The sequence below is a fragment of the Peromyscus leucopus genome, chromosome 16_21 (genome assembly GCF_004664715.2).
Source record: "Peromyscus leucopus breed LL Stock chromosome 16_21, UCI_PerLeu_2.1, whole genome shotgun sequence".
Classification (NCBI taxonomy): domain Eukaryota; kingdom Metazoa; phylum Chordata; class Mammalia; order Rodentia; family Cricetidae; genus Peromyscus; species Peromyscus leucopus.
The window spans coordinates 48,714,732-48,736,971 of NC_051084.1; the positions used below are offsets into that span (position 1 = coordinate 48,714,732).

The following is a 22,240-nucleotide window of genomic DNA, read 5'->3' on the forward strand; positions in this document are numbered from 1 at the left end:
CTCCTCCCTAGATACCTGACTAGTCACGAAGCCAACAAATACCCTCTTCTACCAGGTCTCAAAAAGTGGATTAATAGTTGCTTAATGAAGGAGGAGGAGAGGAAGGAGGAGGAGGAAAGAAAGGAGGAGGAGAGAAAAGAGGAGGAGGAGGAGGAGGAGGAGAAGGAGAAGCAGAGATTATAAACTGAAGATAACCAGGTGTGGTATCGTACACCTTTACTCCCAGCACTCAGGAGGCAGAGGCAGGCAGATCTCTGAGTTCAAGGCCAGCCAGATCTACAAAGAGAGTTCCAGGACAGCCAGGGCTACACAGAGAAACTCTGTCTGGTAAACCAACCAAACAAACAAACAAAAGAACCTCAAGATATGTATGGGCTAAAGAATGAGTTCAAGGCCAGATTGGGCAAGTTTACAGAGACTATTTCTCGAGATAAAAAGTAAAAAGTGAGTCAGACATGATTATAGGTATAAATAATCTCAGAATTTGGGAGATGGAGGCAGGAGAATTGTGAGTTGAAGGCCAGTCTTGGCTATAGAGCGATTTCAAGGTCAATCCAAGCTACATGTTTCAAAACACTAACTAACTTAATTGTCTTAGTTAGGGTTTCTATTTCCATGAAGAGACACCGTGACCACAGCAACTCTTATAAAGGAAAACATTTAATTGAGGTGGCAGCTAAGTTTCAGAGGTTTAGTCCATTACCATCATGGTGGGACATGGCAGCTTGCAGGCAAACATGGCTACTGGAGAGGTAGCTGAGAGTTCTCCATCTTGTTCAGGCAACAGAAAGTGATCTGAGACACTGGGCGTTATCTTGAGCATATATAAGACCTCAAAGCCTGCCCCCACAATGACACACTTCCTCCAACAAGACCGTACCCCCTAATAGTGCCACTCCCTTTGGGGGCCATTTTCTTTCAAACCACCACACTAACCAAATAACTAGGGGCTGGAGAGATAACTCAGTGAGTGAAAGCACTGATTGCTCTTCTACAGGACGTGGATTTGGATCCCAGCACCCAATCGGAAGCTAACAACCATCTGTAACTCCAGTTCTAGGGGATCTGATGCTCTCTTCAGGTTTCTGCAGATGGTGCAGACATACAAGCAGGCAAAACACCCATACATACAGTTGTTTCAATTTTAAAAATAAATAGTTAAAAGATGGCTGGGGATATAACTCTGGTAAAGCAACAGGCTACCATGCATGTTGCCTAAGGTTTAATCTCTAGTGTAACAAAACAAACACAAAGCAAAAACAACAACAACAACAACAACACCCCCATTTCTTTGGAACAAGATCAAAGAATGCCTAAGACTTTCTTCTGGACCAGATTTTACTTCCTGTCTCAGTGACTTTTCTAATATTGTGACAAAACACCAGACTGAAGCAATTTAAGGAAGGAAGGTTTTATTTGGGGTCACAGTTCGGGGTATAGTCCCTGACAGTGAGGAAGTCAAGGCAGGAGCATGGCAGCTGGTCCCATTACATCTGCAGTCAGGAAGCAGCGATGAATTCCAGTGCTCAGCTTGCTTTCTTCTTATTACTCAGTCCAGGACCCCAACCCATGGCATGGTGCTATCCACACCGAGGGTGGGTCCTCCCACTTTTATTAACCCAATTTATAGACTCTCTTACAAAGGTGTGTGTTTCCTAGGCAATTCTAGATTCTGTCAAGTTGACATTCAATATAACTATCATTCAGGGTTCAAAGCAACAAGCCTAGCAGGCTGGCATTTTATCCTGAGCAAAAGGGGGATAAGAAGAAGCTTAGGAAGGTGGCTGCAGAGTCCAGTTGGGAGAGAGCAGCAGTCTGACTCAGGGTAGATTTCCAAGGTAGAACAGACGGGACCCGCCAATACCCGGGAGTCTTCCTATTCAGCTGATCCTACAGACATGCTCTCTTGCTCAACACAGTCACTTTCTTTCTACTCAGACCGGGCAGCTAGGATCTGCACAGTGTTCGCTGAGCTCGGAACTGACCCTGTCAACCTCAGACTATCCTGTCTTCTGGCCTCCAGGAGAGAACTTTGGTTGGTTTCTCTTCCGTCAGGATGAACTGTTCTTCCTCTTCCTGCAACAGTTCCCTGTTTCCAGGAATTTACTGCTGTCCTTGCTGGTCTCTGGGACTGAGGAAGTCAACAATAGTTCTGCCTTTGAGATTAACCTACATGCCAAATGACACCCTATCACCCCTCTGCCCTTTATTTCTTCACTTCAGGGTGGTCATTCCCAGCCCGTGCTCTGAAAATGGCACCCTGACCCTTCTCTGCTCCAAGATCCCTCTCAGCATGATCAGCCCCAACTTTCCTTAGAGTTTAGATTCAGCTGAGGTGTTGAAGGTTCCCAAGGTTTCCCTGTCATCCCTGCTTCCTGTTGGCAGAGCTGCTCATGGCATAAAGATCTCCCAGCACTTGCCAGTAGACACTGTGACCAAATAAGACATGTTTCATACTCTTTTTTTTTTTTAACCTGCCCTTCATTGAATTCTCACAATAATCATTTTAGTGATGTGGGCCTAGCTAAGCAGATTTCTAGTAGGAGCCTTCATCAAATTCAAGACAGCTTTTCCAAGAGCCTGAAGAAGGTACTATGTCAGAAGGCACAGCCAGAGTGACTTATTTGCGGACATCATGGTAGGGGGTGGGGGAGGGTCAGGGTTAGAGCATTATGCATATGTTTATTCATGGCTTTCCGTCTCAGAGAATCTGCTCATCTGCATCTCAAGAAAGAAGGTTTGAAGTTCTGTCTTTCTGGATGGTGCACTATTTATCTGACTGGGTGATGCATTTCTGTGACCAGCCAGAGATCTTTCTAGCTCATTGAGAGTTTACATGAGGGTCTAGCTATAGGTGTCTCTAGCTGGAGGTCTGTATGTCAACCCAGGCAGGCATCTGTCTGAGGGCTTTGTCAAGGCAGGACTCTGTCTGGGGTGCACTTTCCAGAGAAGACCTCTATCTCATTAGTCCTCCAGCTCGTGACTGGTCTGCCACTCTGGGGTTTTGTTTGTTTGTCTTATTAGGTCAGAGGTCTATGTAGCTGACTACAGGTGTGTCTGCCAATGGCCGCCTGGGTATATCTGTCTATTCTACTCAAGGCTGACTGTCTAGCTACACTCCGAACAATGATGTTCAGTATGTTGGACAGGTCTTCTGCCTCCCCAGGGTCCGTCTAGACAGAGTCTAATTTGTTGGGCCTCCACCTGTATTGCTGGAGATATATATATACTCATTTGGGAGGTTTGTTGGCTCATCTAGAAGATCATCATGTCTGACTAGTTGGGGGTCCACTTGGCAGTCTGGCTAGCTTTATGTCTATCTATCTAGCTTGGAATTTGGCTGGCAAATTTTGACATGGGATCTAGCTCTACCTGAAGGTAGTTATTCACCCGAAGGTCCACCTATGGGTTTCTACCTAGATGAAGGCTGGTAGTTCATCAATCTGCTAGCTGGGGTTCTGCCTGAGAATACACTAGGTCAGCCTAGCTGTGCATGGTCTAGATACATCCCACTATCCAGACCATGCATGCCCAGCTAGGGATGTAGACCTGCTCCAAAAGGAGCGACATCAATGTGTCCACCCAAATAGGAGCTCTATGTAGGAGAAGCTCCATCTGTCTGGATAGTTGGGAGCTTAGCCATTCTGTCTGCGGCTGGAAGGTCAGTCGGTCTTCCCAGTATAACTGGGATGTCTGTGTACTGTTCATCTGGAAATTGTTTATGACTGGAGTTCTGTCTAGCTAGGAGTCCATCTGGCTGTCTAGCTGGCAGAGTGAGGGTCTGACTTTGGGGGACTGGTGATCACTGGCTGGGGCTGGTCTTAAAGGCTATTGGTTGATCCATTTCTCTCCGGCTGAGGTCCATCTGTTTTGCCATAGACAACCCCTCTGAATTGAAGGTGTGGGTGTTTAGGGATCTGGCTCTATGTCCAGATTTGGTGAGCCATATCTTTGCCTATCTGAAATCTCCTCCCCCCCCCCCATCTCTCTGTCTCTGTCTCTGTCTTTCTCTCTCTCTCATCTGCCTGTCTGGGGTCAGGTCTAGCTGGCTCTAGCTAGACTTGACTTGGATCTATCTGAACAGCAAGAGGTCCAGCTACCCATCCCCAGCTACCCCATCTACCTCATTCCCCTGTGGTCACTGAGGATACACCTCTCATTCTGTGGAGAGGGGAGCTGCCACGCCCACTTCGGGTGATCTCGCACTTACCTCTCCAAGTCTCCGGGTCTGATTGCTATAATCACTGGGCCAAAGCCCTTATTTTTTCCTCCCTGAGAAACTTTTATTTTGATGCAGAACCACAAGTCCCATTCCCAACACAGTGCACAGCAGCATGTCGGCTGCAGAAGTCCAGCCACTACTGAGAGACAGGCCGTAACTGGCGCAGCACTCACACCCGTGTCCACTCCGCTGGAGGATCCCGTGGCCCTTTGGGCTTTCCAATGCGCAAGTTGAAGCCTGAGAGAAGAAGGGCGCCATGCAGAAGCTGAGGCGTGAACAGGTAACCTCTCCCAGACCACCACCACCACCATCACCCCCTCCCCGCAGGCGCGCCCCTAGGTCCTGGTATTGAAGGACCTAGCCAGAGTCCCGCGCCCCAGTCCAAACTCCCAAACTCCTGGAGCTCTCCAAAGCTGCACCCTAGGTTCGAACTGACTTACCTAGACCACCAGTCTGCGCTCCATTTGTTACTTCTTCATAGGCATCAGGCCCGGGAGGGTTCTGATCCGCAGGAACTGCAGGCGGGAGAACCCCTACGGGTCAGCTCGTGCAGCCTTCTCGAGTCCCAGGGACTCCACCTAGAGCGCAGCTACAGACTTCCCTTCCCGAGGTAGCCGGTTGGAGGCGGAGCCATGGGCGTGGCCAAGTCCGGAGGTCTGTCTTTGGGGCCCGACTTAAACAACCCAACCTCTCAACCGAGATCTGACCTGGGGTTCATTTTGGGGCTTGCACCCCGACCGTCAGGATCCCAGGGACGTGGCTAGACTGGATCGGGAGCTGACCTCCGCGTGGCCGCTTAGACCCCACCCCATCCCACCCCGAGCCTTAGTAGGGTGGGGAACACGCAAACAGGTGCGCGCAGGTCGCCTTCGGCTCCGCGTCCCGGGCGGGCCCCGACTCACCATGGCCCAGTGGCGTCGTCCCCCTGTCGTCCTCGGTGTGTGTCACCAGCCGCTGGGAACGCGGAGCCACGTGGCTGTAGAGCGTGGTGTCCGCGCTGCTGGGCACCCGCGTCCCCGGCCCTGTGCCCGCGGGGGCGCCACGCTTCTGCACCACAGCGTAGGTGTACGTGTCGGCCATGGGGAGGGTCGGGGGCCCGGGCACCGAGATGCTCCTGCAGCGAGCAGCAAGCAGAGGAAGTGAAAGCGCCGAGTACAGGGAGAGCAGGGGAGGGAGCAAGCTCACCCCAGGGTGCGGGCTTCCTTCCTGCCTGCTTGCCCCAGTCCCCAGCGCAGGAAAGGAGGGAAGGGGCGGGCCACCCGAGGGCTGAAACCGGGGTTCCGCGTCCCTAGTACCCCTACAGCAGGAGGGACAGGAGGGACAGATTGGCAAGTGGAACTAATGAAGACCCATGTAAGGCCAGACTTGGTCGTGTGTGTCTGTAACCCCAGAACTCCTACGTGAGCTGGGAGACAGACAGGTGAATCTCCCAAAAGCCTGATGTACACAGCGAGACTAGATTGTCTCAAAACATGTGGAAGGTGAGGACCCATACCCAAGGTTGTCCTCTGACCTCCCAGTAATGTACACACACACACACACACACACACACACACACACACACACACACACACACACGAGGCGGGGTGGAGAGAGTCTAAAAACGTATTTGCCTAGTTAATTACCATCTGGAAGAGCAAGGGGAAGGCTAACCCACAAGGTTAGCTGTCCAGGGGAAGAGTGAGCTGTGAGTGGCTCAGCCAGTACCTGAGAACCCCACCTGGTGGGCGGGATGAGGCAGGCAAGGCTGGGGAGGTCCTGAGGGACAAGGCATCCTTGCAGACTGGGGCACAGTTCTGCGGGGAAAGCAGGCGGGGGAGGGTCGTGAGGCCGTGCCCCTTATGCTGGTCACTGTGGGTGCTGAGGTAAGGGGACAGCCTGAGGAAGGGGTCCCGAGGAGGCAAAGGAGCCTTTCACAGTGAGTCAGTTGCTGTTCCCGGGAGGAGCATAAGAGTGTCGATGGCTGACAAAAAAAAAAAAGAGTCGAATTGGGGGTTCTGTACCTCCTTGAGGTTCTGATGGTGGGGGCTGGTGTTCTGGAGAGTACGGGAGAAGAGCTGGGCCACTGTGTGGTACAGGAACCTGTACTGCTCCTGTCGGGGCGAGTGGTCATTGAGACGGGAAAATGGTGAAATACAGCCGTCTCCCCGTGTCCCGGGGAAATGGGAAGACAGGCCGAGCACACACCTCCGTCTGCACTGCGGCGGGCCGCTGTTTCCGCATCTCAAGGACCACGTCGAAGAGGCTGAAATTGGGTGGGATTGTCTGGGACAGAGAAGGGGGAGTGTGAACAGGCCCTGGTGGGCAGGCGTGGGACACACTGCCCACGGAGAAGACGGCGCCATACCTGGGTCAGCAGCAACTGCCTCACGTAATCCACAGCACACAGGACACCGGTTCGACCGCAACCAGCACTGACAAGCAAGAATCAGAGCAGGCTCCATCATGGCGTGCTCACAATGACCTCTTCCCTGTTATTCCGTTCTTGCCCTCCTCCCCTTCCCAAAGGTCTTTCTGTGTTGCCCAGGCTGGCCCCGACCTCTTGATCCTCTGACCTCAGCTTCCTAAGGGATGAAACGTCAGACCAGCCCAATATCTGTGTACAGATGTCACAAGCCCTCTTCTACACGGAGAATTCGGAGCTGAGCTGAGGGAGATCCCCTGCAGTATCTCTTACATTGCAGGATCCCTAGATTATACTTTCAAATAAAGCCTTACTAAACTGGGCACTCACAGATTGGCTTGACTGGCTGGTTAGCAAGCCCCATGGGTCCACTTGCCTACCCCTCCCCCAAACCTGGGGTTACAGGGGCAAGCCACCATCCTGGCTTTTCCTGGGTGCTAGAGATCTGAACTCAAGTTCATGTACAGCAAGTACCTTGCCCACTGAGCTATTTCTTCCAAAACCTTTTTTTATTTGCTTAGACTTTCGAAGTACCAGTTAGTTATATGCTTACTCCCCAGTCGGCAGTCTGTGCTCAACAAATGCCAACGATTCCAGCTCTCTGTGTCATGAACATACGGCCAGAAGTTTCTCAAAAGAGGCAACTGGAAAGGGAGGCTGGTTCCCAGCCATAACCTCTCTCCCTGGTTTTTCTGTCTCACCCTCACCAGATCCCCATAAAGCCTGTTCCCTAAACCTGCAGTGGACACAGAGGGGTCCAGGGCCAGCTCCTCGGAGGCGATGGGCCTCCTCCACCATGGTGAGAATGTGATCGGGATTGCTGGGAACCCCGTGGTCTGGCCAAGACATATACTGTAGCTGGTGCACAGAGCGGGATTCCTGAGACAGGGAAGCAGAGAATAGAAAAGCATACATTTATTGAGCACCGACTACAGTTCTAAGCATACCCCATTTAAATCCACCAGATAAGGCTCAGTGGAAGAGCATGCCCAAGTCTGGGGGCTCCATCCCCGGCACCGCGAGGAAACACAAGCCCACTGCATCATAACTGAGGGGGATGGAAACTGATCACTGTCCCGAGTGTCCCATTTTACAGAGGTGGAAACAGCTCCTCCCACGCAAGGGTCCCTTCACCTTTTGTACATTCTCAGTACCTTCTGGAATGCAACCTGGAGGGTCCTGAGAACGACGTCTGCATTCACTGGTGTCTCCTTTGTCTGGGCATGTGAGAAGAGGAAAGAGAAAACAAAAGAGAAACAGAGATCTTCAAGATCTTCGGTGACACATTTCATATTTCTAGAAAGCAAAGGGTTGAGTTTTGTTTTTGTTTTTGAGACAGGTCTTGCTAAAGAGCCCAGGCTGGCCTCAAACATGAGATCCTCCTGCCTCGGCTTCTCATGTGCTGGGAGGACTGGTGTGTACTACCATGCCTGATGGAAGCAAAGCATGTTGATAAAAATCAAATACTAAAGACATTTTTAAGATCCTTTGGCCTGAAGTGCTGTTCTTACATTCCTGGGATCACAGACTTACTTCCCATGTAGTTGAGGACAATCGAGCTTGCTGGGCATGTCTCACAGTTCAGACTTTGCTGGACTAGCTTACATAGTATGTCCTTGTCACAGTTCCCAATCCTTAGTGTACTTATATTTTCTTGCTTCCTTGGACATTCTCATTACAATAGTATTTTACTTCAGAAGAATACCTTTAAATGGTTTCACAGTCAGCTAGGCAGTGGTGGCCCACACCTTTAATCCCAGCTCTCAGGAGGAAGAGGCAGGTGGATTTCTGTGAATCTGAGGCCAGCCTGGTTTACAGAGCTAATTTCAGGATGGCCAAGACTACATAGAGAAACTCTGTCTCAAAAAAAAAAAAAAAAAAAAAAAAAAAAAAAAAACGTTTTCACAGCCAATGATGATAAAGTCATATATTCTTAATTCAAATGAATTCCTGTACTGATAATATTTTTAGATTTTCCTTTGGTCCAAACTTCTCCCAAAGCTTTCAAGGAAACTTTTGTCAGAACAGGGAAAGAGGAATGACTATACAAACCAAATTAATCCCTTTACAGTGAACACAGAGAGTTCTATTGTTCTGAAATACAATGGTCCACTGCATCTGTTAATGGCTAACTATCCATAGTTATTTCCTCCAGTGCTCTGGACGTGGTAAATAAATATGAATTGCAGAAACCTGAAGAGGTACAATTTGGTTACAGAGGTAACAGTAATCATAATCAAAAGTACTAGGGCCTGGGAAGAACACTTACATAGCATGTGTGTGAAGCCCTTGATTCTCTTTCCAGCAAAACACACACACACACACACACACACACACACACAAATGATAATAATAATAATAATAAAAGTGAAAATAAATTTTAAAAACTTTTAATTGTGTTCTGACGGTTTGCATGACAACCCCAAAGAATTCTGAGTTTTCCATAGTGTAAGGGAGCTGTGAGAAAATGCCTCATCCTTCCAGGGCTTCTGCTTCGACGACACATCTTCCTTGAGTTCTCCCACACTACCCGAGGCCTGCAGAAGCCACCTTGTTCCCATCCCTGCCCCAGCTTACCAGGGTGATGCAGAAGGGCCCGGTCTGCAGTGGCTCCTGATCCTGGGCCCAGTACCGTTCACACTTCTTCTGCAGAGGGAGGGAGGAAAGGCAAGAGTGAATGGGGGAGGTCACTTCCAGAGTGCCAGGACACCCAAGTGCGACACGTGGAAGGGCCAGCAGCTGTGGCTGGAATGGAGGCCAGCTGCAGAGAACGACATTAAACACATGCACACTCCACAGAGGCAAGCTTTTTTATTTTGTTTATTTATTTATTCATTCATTCATTCATTTATTTTGAGACAGGGTTTCTCTGTGTAGCCCTGGCTGTCCTGGAACTCTCTTTGTAGATCGGGCTGGCCTCGAACTCATAGAGATTCACCTGCCTCTGAAGGGCAAGCTTTTGATTATGCTGGGGGGAGGCAGTTCAGGACATCCTCCTACTGCCCGGAGTTAGAGCTCAGTGCATGACCCACGGCATCTCGTCACAGACACGTGCACTGCAGGGCGTGGTCACTAAGTGGACCACCTGGCCTGCTGCCTCGACATGTCACCGAGCTGTAGGAACTAAGGAACCCCATGATTCCAACACGCTAAAGAAGCACAGGTCACGGCCCAAAGAGGGCAACACAGAATTCTCAGGGAAGAGAGAGCTGTGCAAACAGAAACCAGGGAAACAGAAAGGGCCGGACGATAAAATATCCAAAGGAGACTTGGCCACCTTCCTAGAAAAGTAAACCACTTGACACACTCTTTAATGAAAGTCAACACAATCTAACCCTGAACTATGGACACTTAAACCATCCACCCAATAAAAATGTCCCTGACATACAAAGGTGTAATAACACATGACTTGTTCCCAGGGGAATAAATAATCAGGGGATAGAAAAAGATCCAGAAGAGACAGAGGAAGAGGCAAAGACCTCAAAATAGCAATATAAATAGTCAAAATGGAAACACGAATGTAACAGAGGATGATGTATAAGATGCAAAACCAGTCCTAAATGGAATTCCTAAATACTTGAAATTCACTCATAGCAGGTTAAACCCCCAAAGAAAGAAAAGCCATGAGCATGAAGATACTGCAGCAGAAACAAAGCAAAGAGAGAAGACAGGAAAACAGGAGAATCGGACCTTTGTGGGACACACCAAGTGGTACCTGGAGCCCAGAAGAGGAGAGATGGAGAAAACAGAAAAACGCTTTTAATTAAAATTTCTTTTAATTTATCATCTTATGTGTATGGGTGTTTTACCTACATGTATGTCTGGACACTAGGTGCATGCCTGGTGCCTGAGGCCAGAAAGGGCATTGGAACTGGAGTTACAAATTATTGTGAGCCCACATGTCACTTCTGGGGATTGAACTTGGGTCCTCTGGAAGGACAGCCAGTGTTCTTAACCACTGAGCCATCTCTCTAGTCCCAGAGAGAAGGGAAATCATACTGGAAGAAATAAAAGCTGCAAGTTCCCCAAAGCTGATGAAACTAGAAATTAATAAAGCCAGTAATCTGTATTGAGGGGGAAATACATAAGAAGACAATGTTGAAGCACACCACAACCCACCTGATCAAAAAAGGAAAAACAATAATAATAATAAAAAGAAAAATCTTAAAAGCAAAACACAATTTCTTTCAGAAACTCTGTAAGCCAGAAGGCAGTCGTATGATATCCTGAGAATACTGGAATTAAAAAAAAAAAAAAAAAAACCTTGGTCTAGACAACTGGAGTTATTCCCCAGGTCCCACATGGCCAAAGGAGAGAAGTGACTCTTGGGCAGTTATTCTCTGACTCATACCCCCCAGCCCCAAATAAATTAATAAAATAGAAACCTTGTCACACAAAACTAGGCAAATTTATTGCAAGCAAATCTGTAAGGAGACGCATCTCATATGAATGGAACAGGACACCAAAAGGAAGCTTGAATCTACAGAACACAGTAAGGAACAAAGACAAAAACAGGTTACATTAAAACAGTTCTCTAGCTGGGCTGCAGGAGCACATGCCTTTGATCCCAGCACTCAGGAGGCAGAGCCAGGCGGATCTGTAAGTTCGAGGCCAGCCTGGTCTACAGAGCGAGATCCAGGACAGGCACCAAAGCTACACAGAGAAACCCTGTCTAGAAAAACCAAAATAATAATAATAATAATAATAATAATAATCTAGTTACATTTATTGAACAAATAAGGCAGAATTAATACCAACCCTTCACACATCCTTGAAAAAAAAAAAAACCTGAAGTCGCATGAACATGACTCAGCACACTAAAGTCAATTAATGTCCTACCCAAACTAGAGAACACAAGAAAAACAAAGTATCCACCAATGTCTCATGAACTTAGAGCACAAATTCTCAAGAAAATACTAGCCAAGTATTATATGCCATGACCGAGCAGGATTAATCCTAAAAATACAAGGTGTTTTGACAATGAAAATCCATCAGTGTCAGAGCTGGGGAGAAAGTGTGGATACCTGAGTTTGGATCCCAGGAGCCCATGAAATGCTGCACACAGCTGAGTATGTTTATAATTCTAGCACTCTTTCAGGACAGGAGGCAATGTCTCTGAAAGCCTGCAGGTTAGTACCAAAACAAGAGACCCTGTTTCCAACAAGGTGGGGGCCAAAGTACAATACCAGAGGTTGTTCTGTGACCCTCACACTCATGCTATGGCGTGAGTGCACATGGATGGACACACACACACACACACACACACACACACACACACACACACACACGCGAGAGAGAGAGAGAGAGAGAGAGAGAGAGAGAGAGAGAGAGAGAGAGAATTAAAAACAACCCATTGGTATCAGGTATCGTATTAATAGATGATATCATATTAATAGATAATAACAAAGCAAAAATCCAGGGTCATGCAAATAGATGGAGGGGGGAAAAAAACTTGACAAACCAACATAGCTTCACCATAAAAACATGAAGAGAATTAGGAGTAGAAAGGAACTCCTCAACAATGCCCAGAGCATCTACGAACTCCACAGAGATGCCCGGTGGTGAAATTTAGAAGCCCCGGATGGAGACAGAAGCCTGTCAGTTCCACCCCCACCCCAGCCTGCGGCGACACAACTGGGAAAAAGAGAGAATCTGAGTGTGGAGAGGGAGGAAAGGAGATGAGGAAGTGACGGAGCAGGGCAGGGAGGGTGAGGGGGATGTCAGCGCACAGCCTGGGAAGGAAGAAACGAAGCTTTGATTGTTATATATGAGATGACTGGTTCCTATGGAGGAACTCCTAAAGAATTCGTACCACACACACCAGGTGACTAAGCTCAGCTAGGTTGCTGGGAAAGATCGATGTAGGAGTATCAGTTTTGTACCATTACTCAGTATAAACTGTTCGGAGTGCACAAATTAAAACAATCCTGTAACATCAAGTATAAAATATATGCCATAAATTTTCAAAACTGTAGTTTTTGTTTTGTTTTTCGTTTTTGAGACAGGGTCTCAACTATGTAGTCTTGGGTGACCTGGAACTCACTGTGTTGATCAGGCTGGCCTAGGACTCACAGAGATTCACCTGCCTCTGCCTCCCAAGGGATTAAAGGCATGCGCCACCGATGCCTGGCAAGTACAAGTACCATCTTTTTCACTGACCCCTACAAGGCATTTGCTGAAAGAAAAGGTCAATGCAGGTAAGTGGAAAGGCGTCTATGTAAAGATGGCGGCACAGTCCAAACACACAGCCATGGTGCAGTCCCTGTGAAAACCCAGCAGTTGAAAGTATTTTATTATTACGTGCATGTCTGATGGGGCAAGGCATGAGTGCTAAGGCACACATGTGGAGCTCAGAGGACAACTTTGTGGAGTCAGTCTCTCCTTCTACTTTTACATGGGTTCTGGGGATCAAACTCAGGTCGTCAGGCTTTGTGACAAGGGTTTTACCACTGAACTGTCTCTCTAGCCCCCGGCAGATTTTTGATGTTACTGAAAAGGCAATCTCAAGATGAAAAGAGAAGTGTAGGTGTGGAGGGCTATGGAAGAGCAGCTCTGGTGTTGAGAGTTTACTGGGACAGACGGGACTCAGCACACCGTCGTCCTCATGGGCACGACTCGGTCCAGTGAAAAGACACAGAATGAATTCAGCACAGGGAACAGGGATGTGGCTCAAAGCTGCTCACCTAGGGCGGTTCCCAGGATGAGCTTCATTACCCCAGCAACAAGCTGTGGCAGAAATGGTGACATGTCAACCCAGTGAAGCTTGACAGGGGGTCGGTTCCCTGGGAATTTTACTGGGGACTTGTCAATAGCATAGATATGCTAGGCGTCGTGAGCCATCCTTACACAAAAGCCTCAGAATTCATCCAAGAGCCAGGTTCATAGGAAGGCCTTTCTAAACATGAGCACTATGCTGGCCTTGTTCACTGTTTTGCACAAGGTCCATAACCAAAGCCATCTTCTAGAACAGACAAATTCAGTGATAGGGAGATAGTTCAGACAGGAAAGTGCCATTAGGATCCCTGGGCTCACTGGCCAACCAGTCTAGCCAAAGCAGGGAGCTCCAGATTCAGTGAGAGATGCTGCCTCAAAATAAGGCAGAGAACAATAGAGGAATATACCTGAGGTCATCTCTGGCCTCCACACACATGTCCATACATATGCACACGTACCCTCCCATCCCCATGCATGCACATATACCACACAGCACACCCACACAAACACACAGAGATAGGACAAATCAGAGGACCCACTTCCTTACTGGAAGCTTACAGGGCTATGGATGTAGTCCAGGAGTAGAGAGAGGACTTGCTTATTAAGGAAAAGACTCTGGGGTTTGATGCCCAGCACCGGAAAAAAAAAAATCTCAAAACTTGCTACAACAGTACAGTAATCACAACCTTGTTTTGCTAACACAAAGACAGACTAATTTATCAATGGAAGAATTTGAGAGCTCAGAAGTAAGCCCTTATAATCACTTTATTTTTCAATAAAGATGCTGTGGGATTAATGGAAAAGAAATGGTCTTCACCAATAACATAGGAATAACTGAATACATATGAACGAACTTTGGATTCCTTTCTTATCCTGTATACAGAAAAATTAATTCAAAAGAATAAGAAATCTAAATGTCATATAGAAAGCTATGAAACACTTAGAAAACACAAAAGTAGATCTTTATGCCTTCGACAGTGACTTCCTAGATGTGAAAGGAAAAAGACTAGCAGAATGATAGATGAGAACCCAAACATGTAAAGCATATCTGTGCCTCAAGGGTCACCATTGGGAAAGGAAATGACAATCCACAGGACGGGAGACACACTGTCAATCACATGCTGAGAAGCACTTGTATCCAGAACTTCTTCAACTTAGTAATAAAGACAATAGCCTGGTTTTAAAATGGGACCTGAATAGATGTCTGTCCAGAGAAGACACACAAATGGAGAAATAAACATGAAAAACAAAACCCAAATGAGTGGTTTTCTCTTTTAAAGATTTATTTTTGCCAAGTGGTGGTGGCACACGCCTTCAGTTCCAGCACTAAGGAAGCAGGGGCAGGTGGATTTCTGAGTTCAAGGCCAGCCTGGTCTAAAAAGTGAGTTCCAGGACAGTTAGGGCTACACAGAGAAACCCTGTCTCCAAAAAAAAAAAAAAAAAAAATTATTTTTATTATTTTTAATTGGGGAGGTCATGTGCATGTAAATAGGGGTACCTTCAGAGGCCAGGATTGTCCGGTGCCCTGGAGCTGGAGTTATAAGTAGCTGTGAGCCACTTGGTGTTGGTGCTAAGAGCCAAATTCAGGTCCTCTGCGACAGCAGAATGCACTGGTAAGCACTGAGCCATCTCTCTCTCCCGGGAAATGGTTTTCTTAATGAGTGGGAAGTACAACATAACCATTGAGCTGGGGAGATGGTTCGTGGGAAAGAGCAGTTGCTGAACAAGAATGAGGATCTGACTTCAAACCCCTAGCCCCCGCATGGAAGGACAGGGCCGCACCTGTAACCGCAGCACTGTAGGGGCGGAGGCAGGAGGATCGCTGGGACTTTGCTAGCAGCCTAGCTCCAGGCTAAGTGGAAGACCCTGTCTCTAGGGAAAAGGGCAGAAAGTTGATAAAGCAGGATAGCTGACATCCTCCTCTGGCCTCTGTATGTGTGTGCAAGAGCACACCACACCACACCACACACACATGCACACCCAAACACACATATGTGTGCACACACATGTACAAGCATACGCACGCACACAAAATAGCAAGTATTGGTGAACATAGGCATAAACTGAAACCCCCAGCTGGTGGAATCATTAAAGGTATAGCCACTGTGGAAAACAAACAAACAAACAAACAGCAATTCTACTGCAGATTTATATTCAAAGAACTGAAAAACAAAATAGGGGTGCTAGAGAGATAGCTCAGCAGTTACAGGTGCTTGCTGAACAGCCACAAGCGCTGGAGTTCCGATCCCTGCACCCACATAACAGGCCAGGCGCCCTCTGCATACCTGCAGCCCCAGCTCAGAGGTGGGCAGGGACAGGAAGATCTCTCTGGTGTTTGGTGACTTCCAGGCTAGCTGAGGAAATCCAAGCACAGAGTTCAGGGAGAGATTCTGCCTCAAAAGGAGTAAGAGAGCCAGGCAGAGTGTCGCAAGCCTTTAAACCTAGCAGTGTAGCAGGAGCAAGGGGCAGGGATAGGTGAACTCTGTGAGTTCAAGACCAGCCTTGTCTACACGTTGAGTTCCAGGCCAGCCAGGGTGACATGAGATGTGAGATGTATGCACACAGGTACACACATCTATAACCACATGTGTGTGTACACTGACACACAGACACAAGTACACACACTGACACACACACACACACACACACACACACACACACACACACACACAGTAAAACAAAAGCCTAAATCAAGCAGATAACTGTTTACCAGTGTATGCAAGCAGGGTTATCCATAGTAGTCTAAAAGGTAGAAGCAGCCCAAAAGTCTATCCGCACATGAATGGGTGAAGGAAATATGACACAAAGCAGTCTGAAAAAAAATGAAATTCTGATACATGTGACAACATGGACACACCTTGAAAACACCAAGTGAAATAAACCAGAAACAGAAGGACACTTACGTTATAATCCCGTTTACATGATGTAAGTAAAACAGGCAATTCATGGAGACAGAACACAAGTGGCCAGGACCAGGGACCTTATGCCTTTTAGTGTGTGTGTGTGTGTGTGTGTGTGTGTGTGTGTGTGTGTGTGCTAAATGTGTTCGGGTGTCCAAGGAAGCCAGAAGAGGGCATCAGATCGCTCCGGGGCTAGAGATACAGGCAGTTGTAAGCAGAGTTCAGGTCCTCTGTAAGAGCAACAAGAGCTCTTAACCTCCAAACATCTTTTCAGACCTTTAAACGGCAATTTTTATGTTTACATATATTTTTTATATGTCTTAAAAGACCCAATTAAAGACTCCTTCACATTCCCAACAATGGTTACACACACACAGAGAAGCAGGGAACAGGCAAGATGGCTCATCAGGCCTAGGCACTTGTCATCGCCAGACTGATGACCTGGGTTCAATCCCAGGAACCCACATGGTGGAAAGAGAACCAGGCCCCAGAGTTGTCTCTAACCCCCACCCCCACTGCTCAGTAGGCACGTGCACATGCCCCCACACACAAGAAGTGCAATGTTTTAAAAAAAGAGAACAACAAGTATTGGTGAAAATGTAACAAAACTGGAGTTGTCCTGCATATGGCTAGAAATGTAACCTGATGCAGCTACTATGGAAAACAGTTTGTCACTTCCTTAAAATAGAGTTAAAAATAGAGTTCCTCCATGACCCAGCAATTCCACCCGATATATACTCGAGAAACGAAAGTTCATGTCCACTCAAAGGCTTGCATATGAATGCTCAAAGCAGTGTGATTCACTGAAACCGAAATATGGAATCAACCCAGCATCTACAAACTGCTTAGAGGAATGAAATGTCGAAACATCCAGTGGGGTGCTATTCAGCAACAAAAAGGAGTGAGCTATGAAGAGGTTACCAAAAACACAGAGAGAAGAAGCCAGTCACAAAAGACACATCTGCACAATTCCATTTTCCGTGAAACACACAGAGTAGGCAAATCTGCAGTCACCAAAAGCAGACCAGGGGTTGTCTGTGACTCTAAACATAAGGTGTGACTGCTAATGGGGTGATGAGAATGTCGGTGGTCCCTAAGTTGCCCAGGCTGGCCTCAAAAGTTTTCATCCTCTCACTTTGGCCTCCCAGGTCCCAGAAGTACAGGAGGGAGCAGCTACGCCTGGCTGAACAGGTGAAGTGCATTCCAGTAAAAAGGCATTCAGAGGCAGAAACAATAGCTTGTGGAGTACAATCACACGATTGTGATGTGTAGTTCCCATTTAGAATTACCCGGTGTGCTGAGGTGGGTAAGAACTGTTGAGGGAGATGAGAAACGGAAAAACACAGGAAGGAGTCACAGGTGCTGGGGAGTAGGAAGCCATGTGAAGGTCCAGGTAACAGAATGAGCAATTGGAAAGTCTAAGGCAGAGGATGGCCATGGCACAGGCCCTCTCTGGCTCATCTGAGGAATGGCCAAGACCAGCATAGGTCGAGGGGAGTGTGAAAAACAGCGAGGGCTACAGAAAGACCAGAGTGGAAACTCTACAGCGCAAGTCCTTGGCCACGTCGTGGGCTGGCAGAAAGCCCGGGCTGCCGGCACTGAGGGGACAACCCCAGGATCCAAACGAAAAGATCAAGGAAAACTAGGGACTGGTGGCTTTTGCAGAGCGACAATGGAGTCAGCCAAGGACTGGGCTCAGGGTCCTAGGGATGAGAAGGAGAAATGTGAGGCTGAGGATACATACCCGTCCATTCTCTGTCTCTTGACAGGCCATCAGGATCACCTAGACGAGGGGGCAAGGGAGAGGGAGGCCATTGGTAAGGAGAAACAGGAAAGAGGGAGACTCAGAACCACGCCCTCTGTCCCTCAAAGCTGACCTTGACCCCAAACTCCCAAACCAGGCGCCAGAAGTCCAACAGAGTGTGAGGCAGGGGTCCTTGTGTCGCGATGTAGGCCTGGCTTCCATCTGTGCCCTGGGAAAGGCCCGTTCATTAACAAGATTCTGAAGCCCACCCTCCCCACCCCCCGAGAGGCACCTCTTCCCTGGTCACTAGCCTGACCCGGATGAAGTTGGCATTGATGTAATCTCCGTGTCCCTCCTCCTGGAGCAGGGAAAGGATAACGCGCGTCTCATCATCTGCCAGTGGGTGAGACATGTGGAGAGGTGTGTGCCAAGTATCTGACAGCTTCCCGGGCGAAAGCAAGCAGGGTAACAGAACGCCAGTGTGTTCTGCCCCTTGTGGCTTCGGAGAGTAATGCAGCTGCCTCAAGTATGGGAAGTAGAATGCTTTGGGGGAGCTCTTGCCAGCCCCCCCCCCCCGCCCCGCAGTGGGTAGCCGCTGCCACCCGGGCACTACCACCTAGCATTTGTGCAAGTGGAGCCGACTCCCTAAAGACACCCACTGACTTACATGGCACCACGTCTTTGTAGCGGTTCTTCTTCGCGTTCCCAAGCCCACTGCCGACCTGAGTGGAGCACACACCTCCAGTCTTCCAGGCCAGTGAGCGGGCCTTAATATCCTGGAAGAAGGCACCACGAGCCAAAGGCAGAGAAGAGGCAAGAGAGAAGAGGAAAGACGCCAGGTCAGAGTGTTGGGACGCTGAACCATCCCAAGAGTTCACCAAACCAGGACAGACTAGTGCAGACCCATCAACATAAGGATCTGTGTAACAATATCCAGCAACAGCAAGTGAAAAACACGCTCAGTGCTAGGTGACTCAGTCATCCTAAGCGGAAACTACCCACTGTTCCCGTTGTGCAGACGAAAGCTGGTGTAGGAAGTGGTGGAGCAACTCGCCAAAGGTCCCACAAGGAGACTGACCTCTCAGACCTGCACACTCAACCCCTATTATACTGGACTATAATAATACAATACGCATTGTCCAGACCCAAAAGATTGCTCGGTGGGTAAAAGCACCTGGTGTTCAGGCCTGAAGATTTGCACTTCATCCCCAGATCCCACACCATAATAAGGAGCGAGAAGCAATACCGGAACGTTGTTCTCTGATCCCTACATAGGTGCTGTGGCATGCCCAAGACTCCCACCCCCACACAAATGAAACCGAGGCGAGGGAGGTGGCTCAGTGAGTAGAGGTACTTGCCACCAAGCCTGATGAGCTGAGTTTGATCACCAGGATTCATAAGGAAGAGGGAGAGAATCAACTCTCATAGTTGTGCACACACACACACACACACACACACACACACACAATTTTTTTAAAAAGTTCAAAATCATCCTTGGCTACATATTAAGTTCAAGACCTGCCTGAGCTACATGAGATACTGTGTCAAAAAAATTTAAAATGGGCGTTGGAAAGATGGCTAAGTGGTTGAGTGCTTTCTGCTCTTGCAGAGGACACAGTTGGTTCCTAGCACCAGCACCGGCCAGCTCACAATGGCCTGCAATTCCAGCTTCAGGGGATCCAACACCCTCTTCTGGTCTCCAAGAATCCCTGTGAGTGTGTGTGTGTGTGTGTGTGTGTGTGTGTGTAACACACACACACCAAACAGAATTTTTAAATAAATGCTTTGTACAAGATACAACATGACAATACACCATATATATATGAGTTATAACATACAACATATAAGAAGATGCTATAGGTACTTTATAACTGGTACATTATTATAATTAGTGAAGAATATTACTCTAATTATCAGGTGTTCATAACTGCAATGATAATAAACACCTATCAAGGTGCCATTGTGTTCGGGCCACCAGTCCAAGGTGCTTGACTTATGTTGATTAGGTTATTCCAGCCCCTAGAGACACCTTCCTATAGTGGTGTCACTGTTGGAATTTCAATCAGAGGTAGCATCTTCTAATATGTTGTATGTTATAACTCATATATATATGGTGTATTGTCATGTTGTATCTTGTACAAAGCACACACACACACACACACACACACACACACACTCACAGGGATTCTTGGAGACCAGAGGTAGGAAAATCAAAGCCCTGGAATGAGGGAGTGAGGGAGGGAAGGAGTTAGGGAGGGAGGGAGTTAATGAGGGAGTTAGGGAGGGAGGGAGGGAGGGCAAGATTCTGCATGGAGCTCTCAGAACTGCTCTCTTCATCAGCCTGAAGGATACACCACATACGTATTTATGCCCATTTTCATGTTTATAAACTATATATTTTAGGCCAGGTGGTGGTGGTACACACTTTTAATCCCAGTACTCAGGAGGCAGAGGCAGGAGGATCTCTATAAGTTTGAGGTCAGCCTGGTACACAGATAAACTTTGTCTCAAAAAAATATGCATATAACACTTATACATTTTTAGTTATAGTATTTTACATGTATAAATTATTAGATTTATATTTAATTTACACATGTTTGTTCTGTATATTTACTTACAAACTTAATAAATTTGGTTTTTATTAATGTTTGTTGTACAGATTGTGGTATTGTCATTAGTTTTTCATTTGGTTATTTTTTTGTCTTTTTTTTGACACAGGGTCTTTCAACATAGCCCTGGCTGTCCTGGAGCTCTGTGTAAACCAGTCTGGCCACAAACTTACAGAGATCTGCCTGCCCCTGCCTCCTGAGTACCGGGATTAAAGGTGTGGGCCACCACAGTGTTGTATTGTTAGTGGGTTACATAATGGTCTTTGTGTAAACTACCTTTTCCTTTCTTGGAGACAATCTCACTCTGTATTTCAGAGTGTCCTCAAATTGTGGAACTCAGGCTGGCCTTGAACTCACGGTCATCCTCCTGTTTTAGGCTACCAACTGCTGGAATTACAGGCATGTGCCACCATGCCAGGCTGTAAGCGGCCATTTAATACCTGTTTTGATATATCTATAATACATATTTCTAAGTTTGATAGAGCGTGTTTACATATTTGGATCGTGTCACTATGTTTAAAATACTTCATTACGTGTTATATGCCATGCCTGCTGAGTGCTGTTCCCCTCTCACAAGTATGACTGACACTACCTGATGTAACATCTAGAAGTTTTGTAAGCCATGTTAAAGGCACCTATCCAGTGAGTATCCAACATGTGCTAGGAAGTGTTTCTACCAAAACCACCTAATTTCTCAGACCAACTTGGGTTTTAACATTCACATTTTCAAAACAGTTGAAATTGAGGTCGGACCTCCCAGGACCGCAGTTCTGGAAGGCCCTGGGCATAGACTGAAACTGGAAACTCCGGAGCTCAAAGGCTAAACTACAAAGCTTCCCTGTTCCTCTTTCTGCGGCCCCAAGCCACTTCCTCCCAGGGATTACAAGGTGACCTAGGAGTGGCCCGGGTCGGGAACTGGAGTCCAGCGCAGGTGTGCCGCCTCCTTCCCTAGCGGCAGCCACCGCCCTGCGAGGGAGAAGGGCCGCTCCGGGAGAGCGACACGGACGCCTGAGTGTGTCCCGCTCCTCCCAGAGAGCCGTGTACTTCACCCTCTGGGCACCTGCGGGCAGAGTGAGAAAAGCTGAGAGAAAGTGTGGGAGCGCGACAGAGGTGCTGGGAATGAAAACCAGAGAGTCGGAGGCGGCAGGAGACGCCCCGGGAACGGAGAGAAACAGGCAGAGCTTTCACACTGCACAGGTGGGCAGCGGTGGGCGCAGCCTGGCTGCGAAGCTCGATCGCTGGAATGTCACTCACGCTGAACTCGCGGGCAAGGATTGCTCCCTCCCGGCGGTCCCGGGCCTCCAGCTGCTCCAGGAAGCTCCGCACCAGATCCAGGTGGCGACTCATGCTGCGACCCGCCTGCGAGGTCTCTGCACGCCGCGCTCCGACCCCCGAGAGTTTAGACAACTGCGGGGCGGGGCCTCCGTCCCAGCAGCCAATGAAGGCCGGTAGTGGCTGGCAGGCCACGCCCCTCGGCCAATTGCATTAGGAGCTCACTCTGCTTCGCCCCGCCCACAGGCGCGGGCCGCAGCCGCTGTAGCACGTCCTGTGGCTGTGCGACTCGCAATTCCTCGAAGTAGGACGTCCTGTAGACGGTCTGCCGCTGTGAGACCCGCATTGTCCCGATGTAGGATGTCCTGTAGACGT

The 22,240-nt window shown here is 48.1% G+C and overlaps 1 protein-coding gene across 3 annotated transcripts; it reads right to left on the reverse strand.

Moving 5' to 3' along the window:
* Window positions 1–1,395: 1,395 nt before the first annotated feature.
* Window positions 1,396–22,012, reverse strand: Ptpn18 (protein tyrosine phosphatase non-receptor type 18). 3 transcript variants are annotated; one of them, XR_005090086.1, is made up of 16 exons: window positions 21,848–22,012; window positions 18,652–18,760; window positions 18,301–18,377; window positions 18,118–18,213; window positions 17,985–18,023; window positions 9,204–9,272; window positions 7,781–7,843; window positions 7,363–7,505; window positions 6,570–6,636; window positions 6,410–6,487; window positions 6,226–6,315; window positions 5,930–6,018; window positions 5,125–5,336; window positions 4,663–4,737; window positions 4,211–4,459; window positions 1,396–2,131 (listed from the first exon to the last, which is right to left on the reverse strand). XR_005090086.1 is itself a non-coding variant. In XM_028865349.2 (15 exons), exons 1-15 carry the CDS (start codon window positions 21,938–21,940, stop codon window positions 4,392–4,394), a joined length of 1,368 nt encoding a protein of 455 aa, XP_028721182.1. In that variant the 5' UTR covers window positions 21,941–22,012; the 3' UTR covers window positions 1,396–4,391. The 3 variants fall into 3 exon arrangements, 2 of the variants coding, with proteins under 2 accessions (XP_028721182.1, XP_037055551.1); XM_028865349.2 differs by having other exon boundaries at window positions 1,396–4,459; XM_037199656.1 differs by lacking the exons at window positions 1,396–2,131; window positions 4,211–4,459 and having other exon boundaries at window positions 5,943–6,018; window positions 21,848–21,983.
* Between the last annotated feature and the right edge of the window lie 228 nt (window positions 22,013–22,240).

Coding starts and splice junctions, on each gene's coding strand:
- Ptpn18 (XM_028865349.2), bottom strand. CDS start 21,940: ATGAGTCGCCACCTGGATCTGGTGCGGAGCTTCCTGGAGCAGCTGGAG. Junction 18,761..21,847: donor TCCTTGCCCGCGAGTTCAGC/GTGAGTGACATT, acceptor GCCTTCTTCCAG/GATATTAAGGCCCGCTCACT. Junction 6,488..6,569: donor GGCAGTTGCTGCTGACCCAG/GTATGGCGCCGT, acceptor TCTCTGTCCCAG/ACAATCCCACCCAATTTCAG.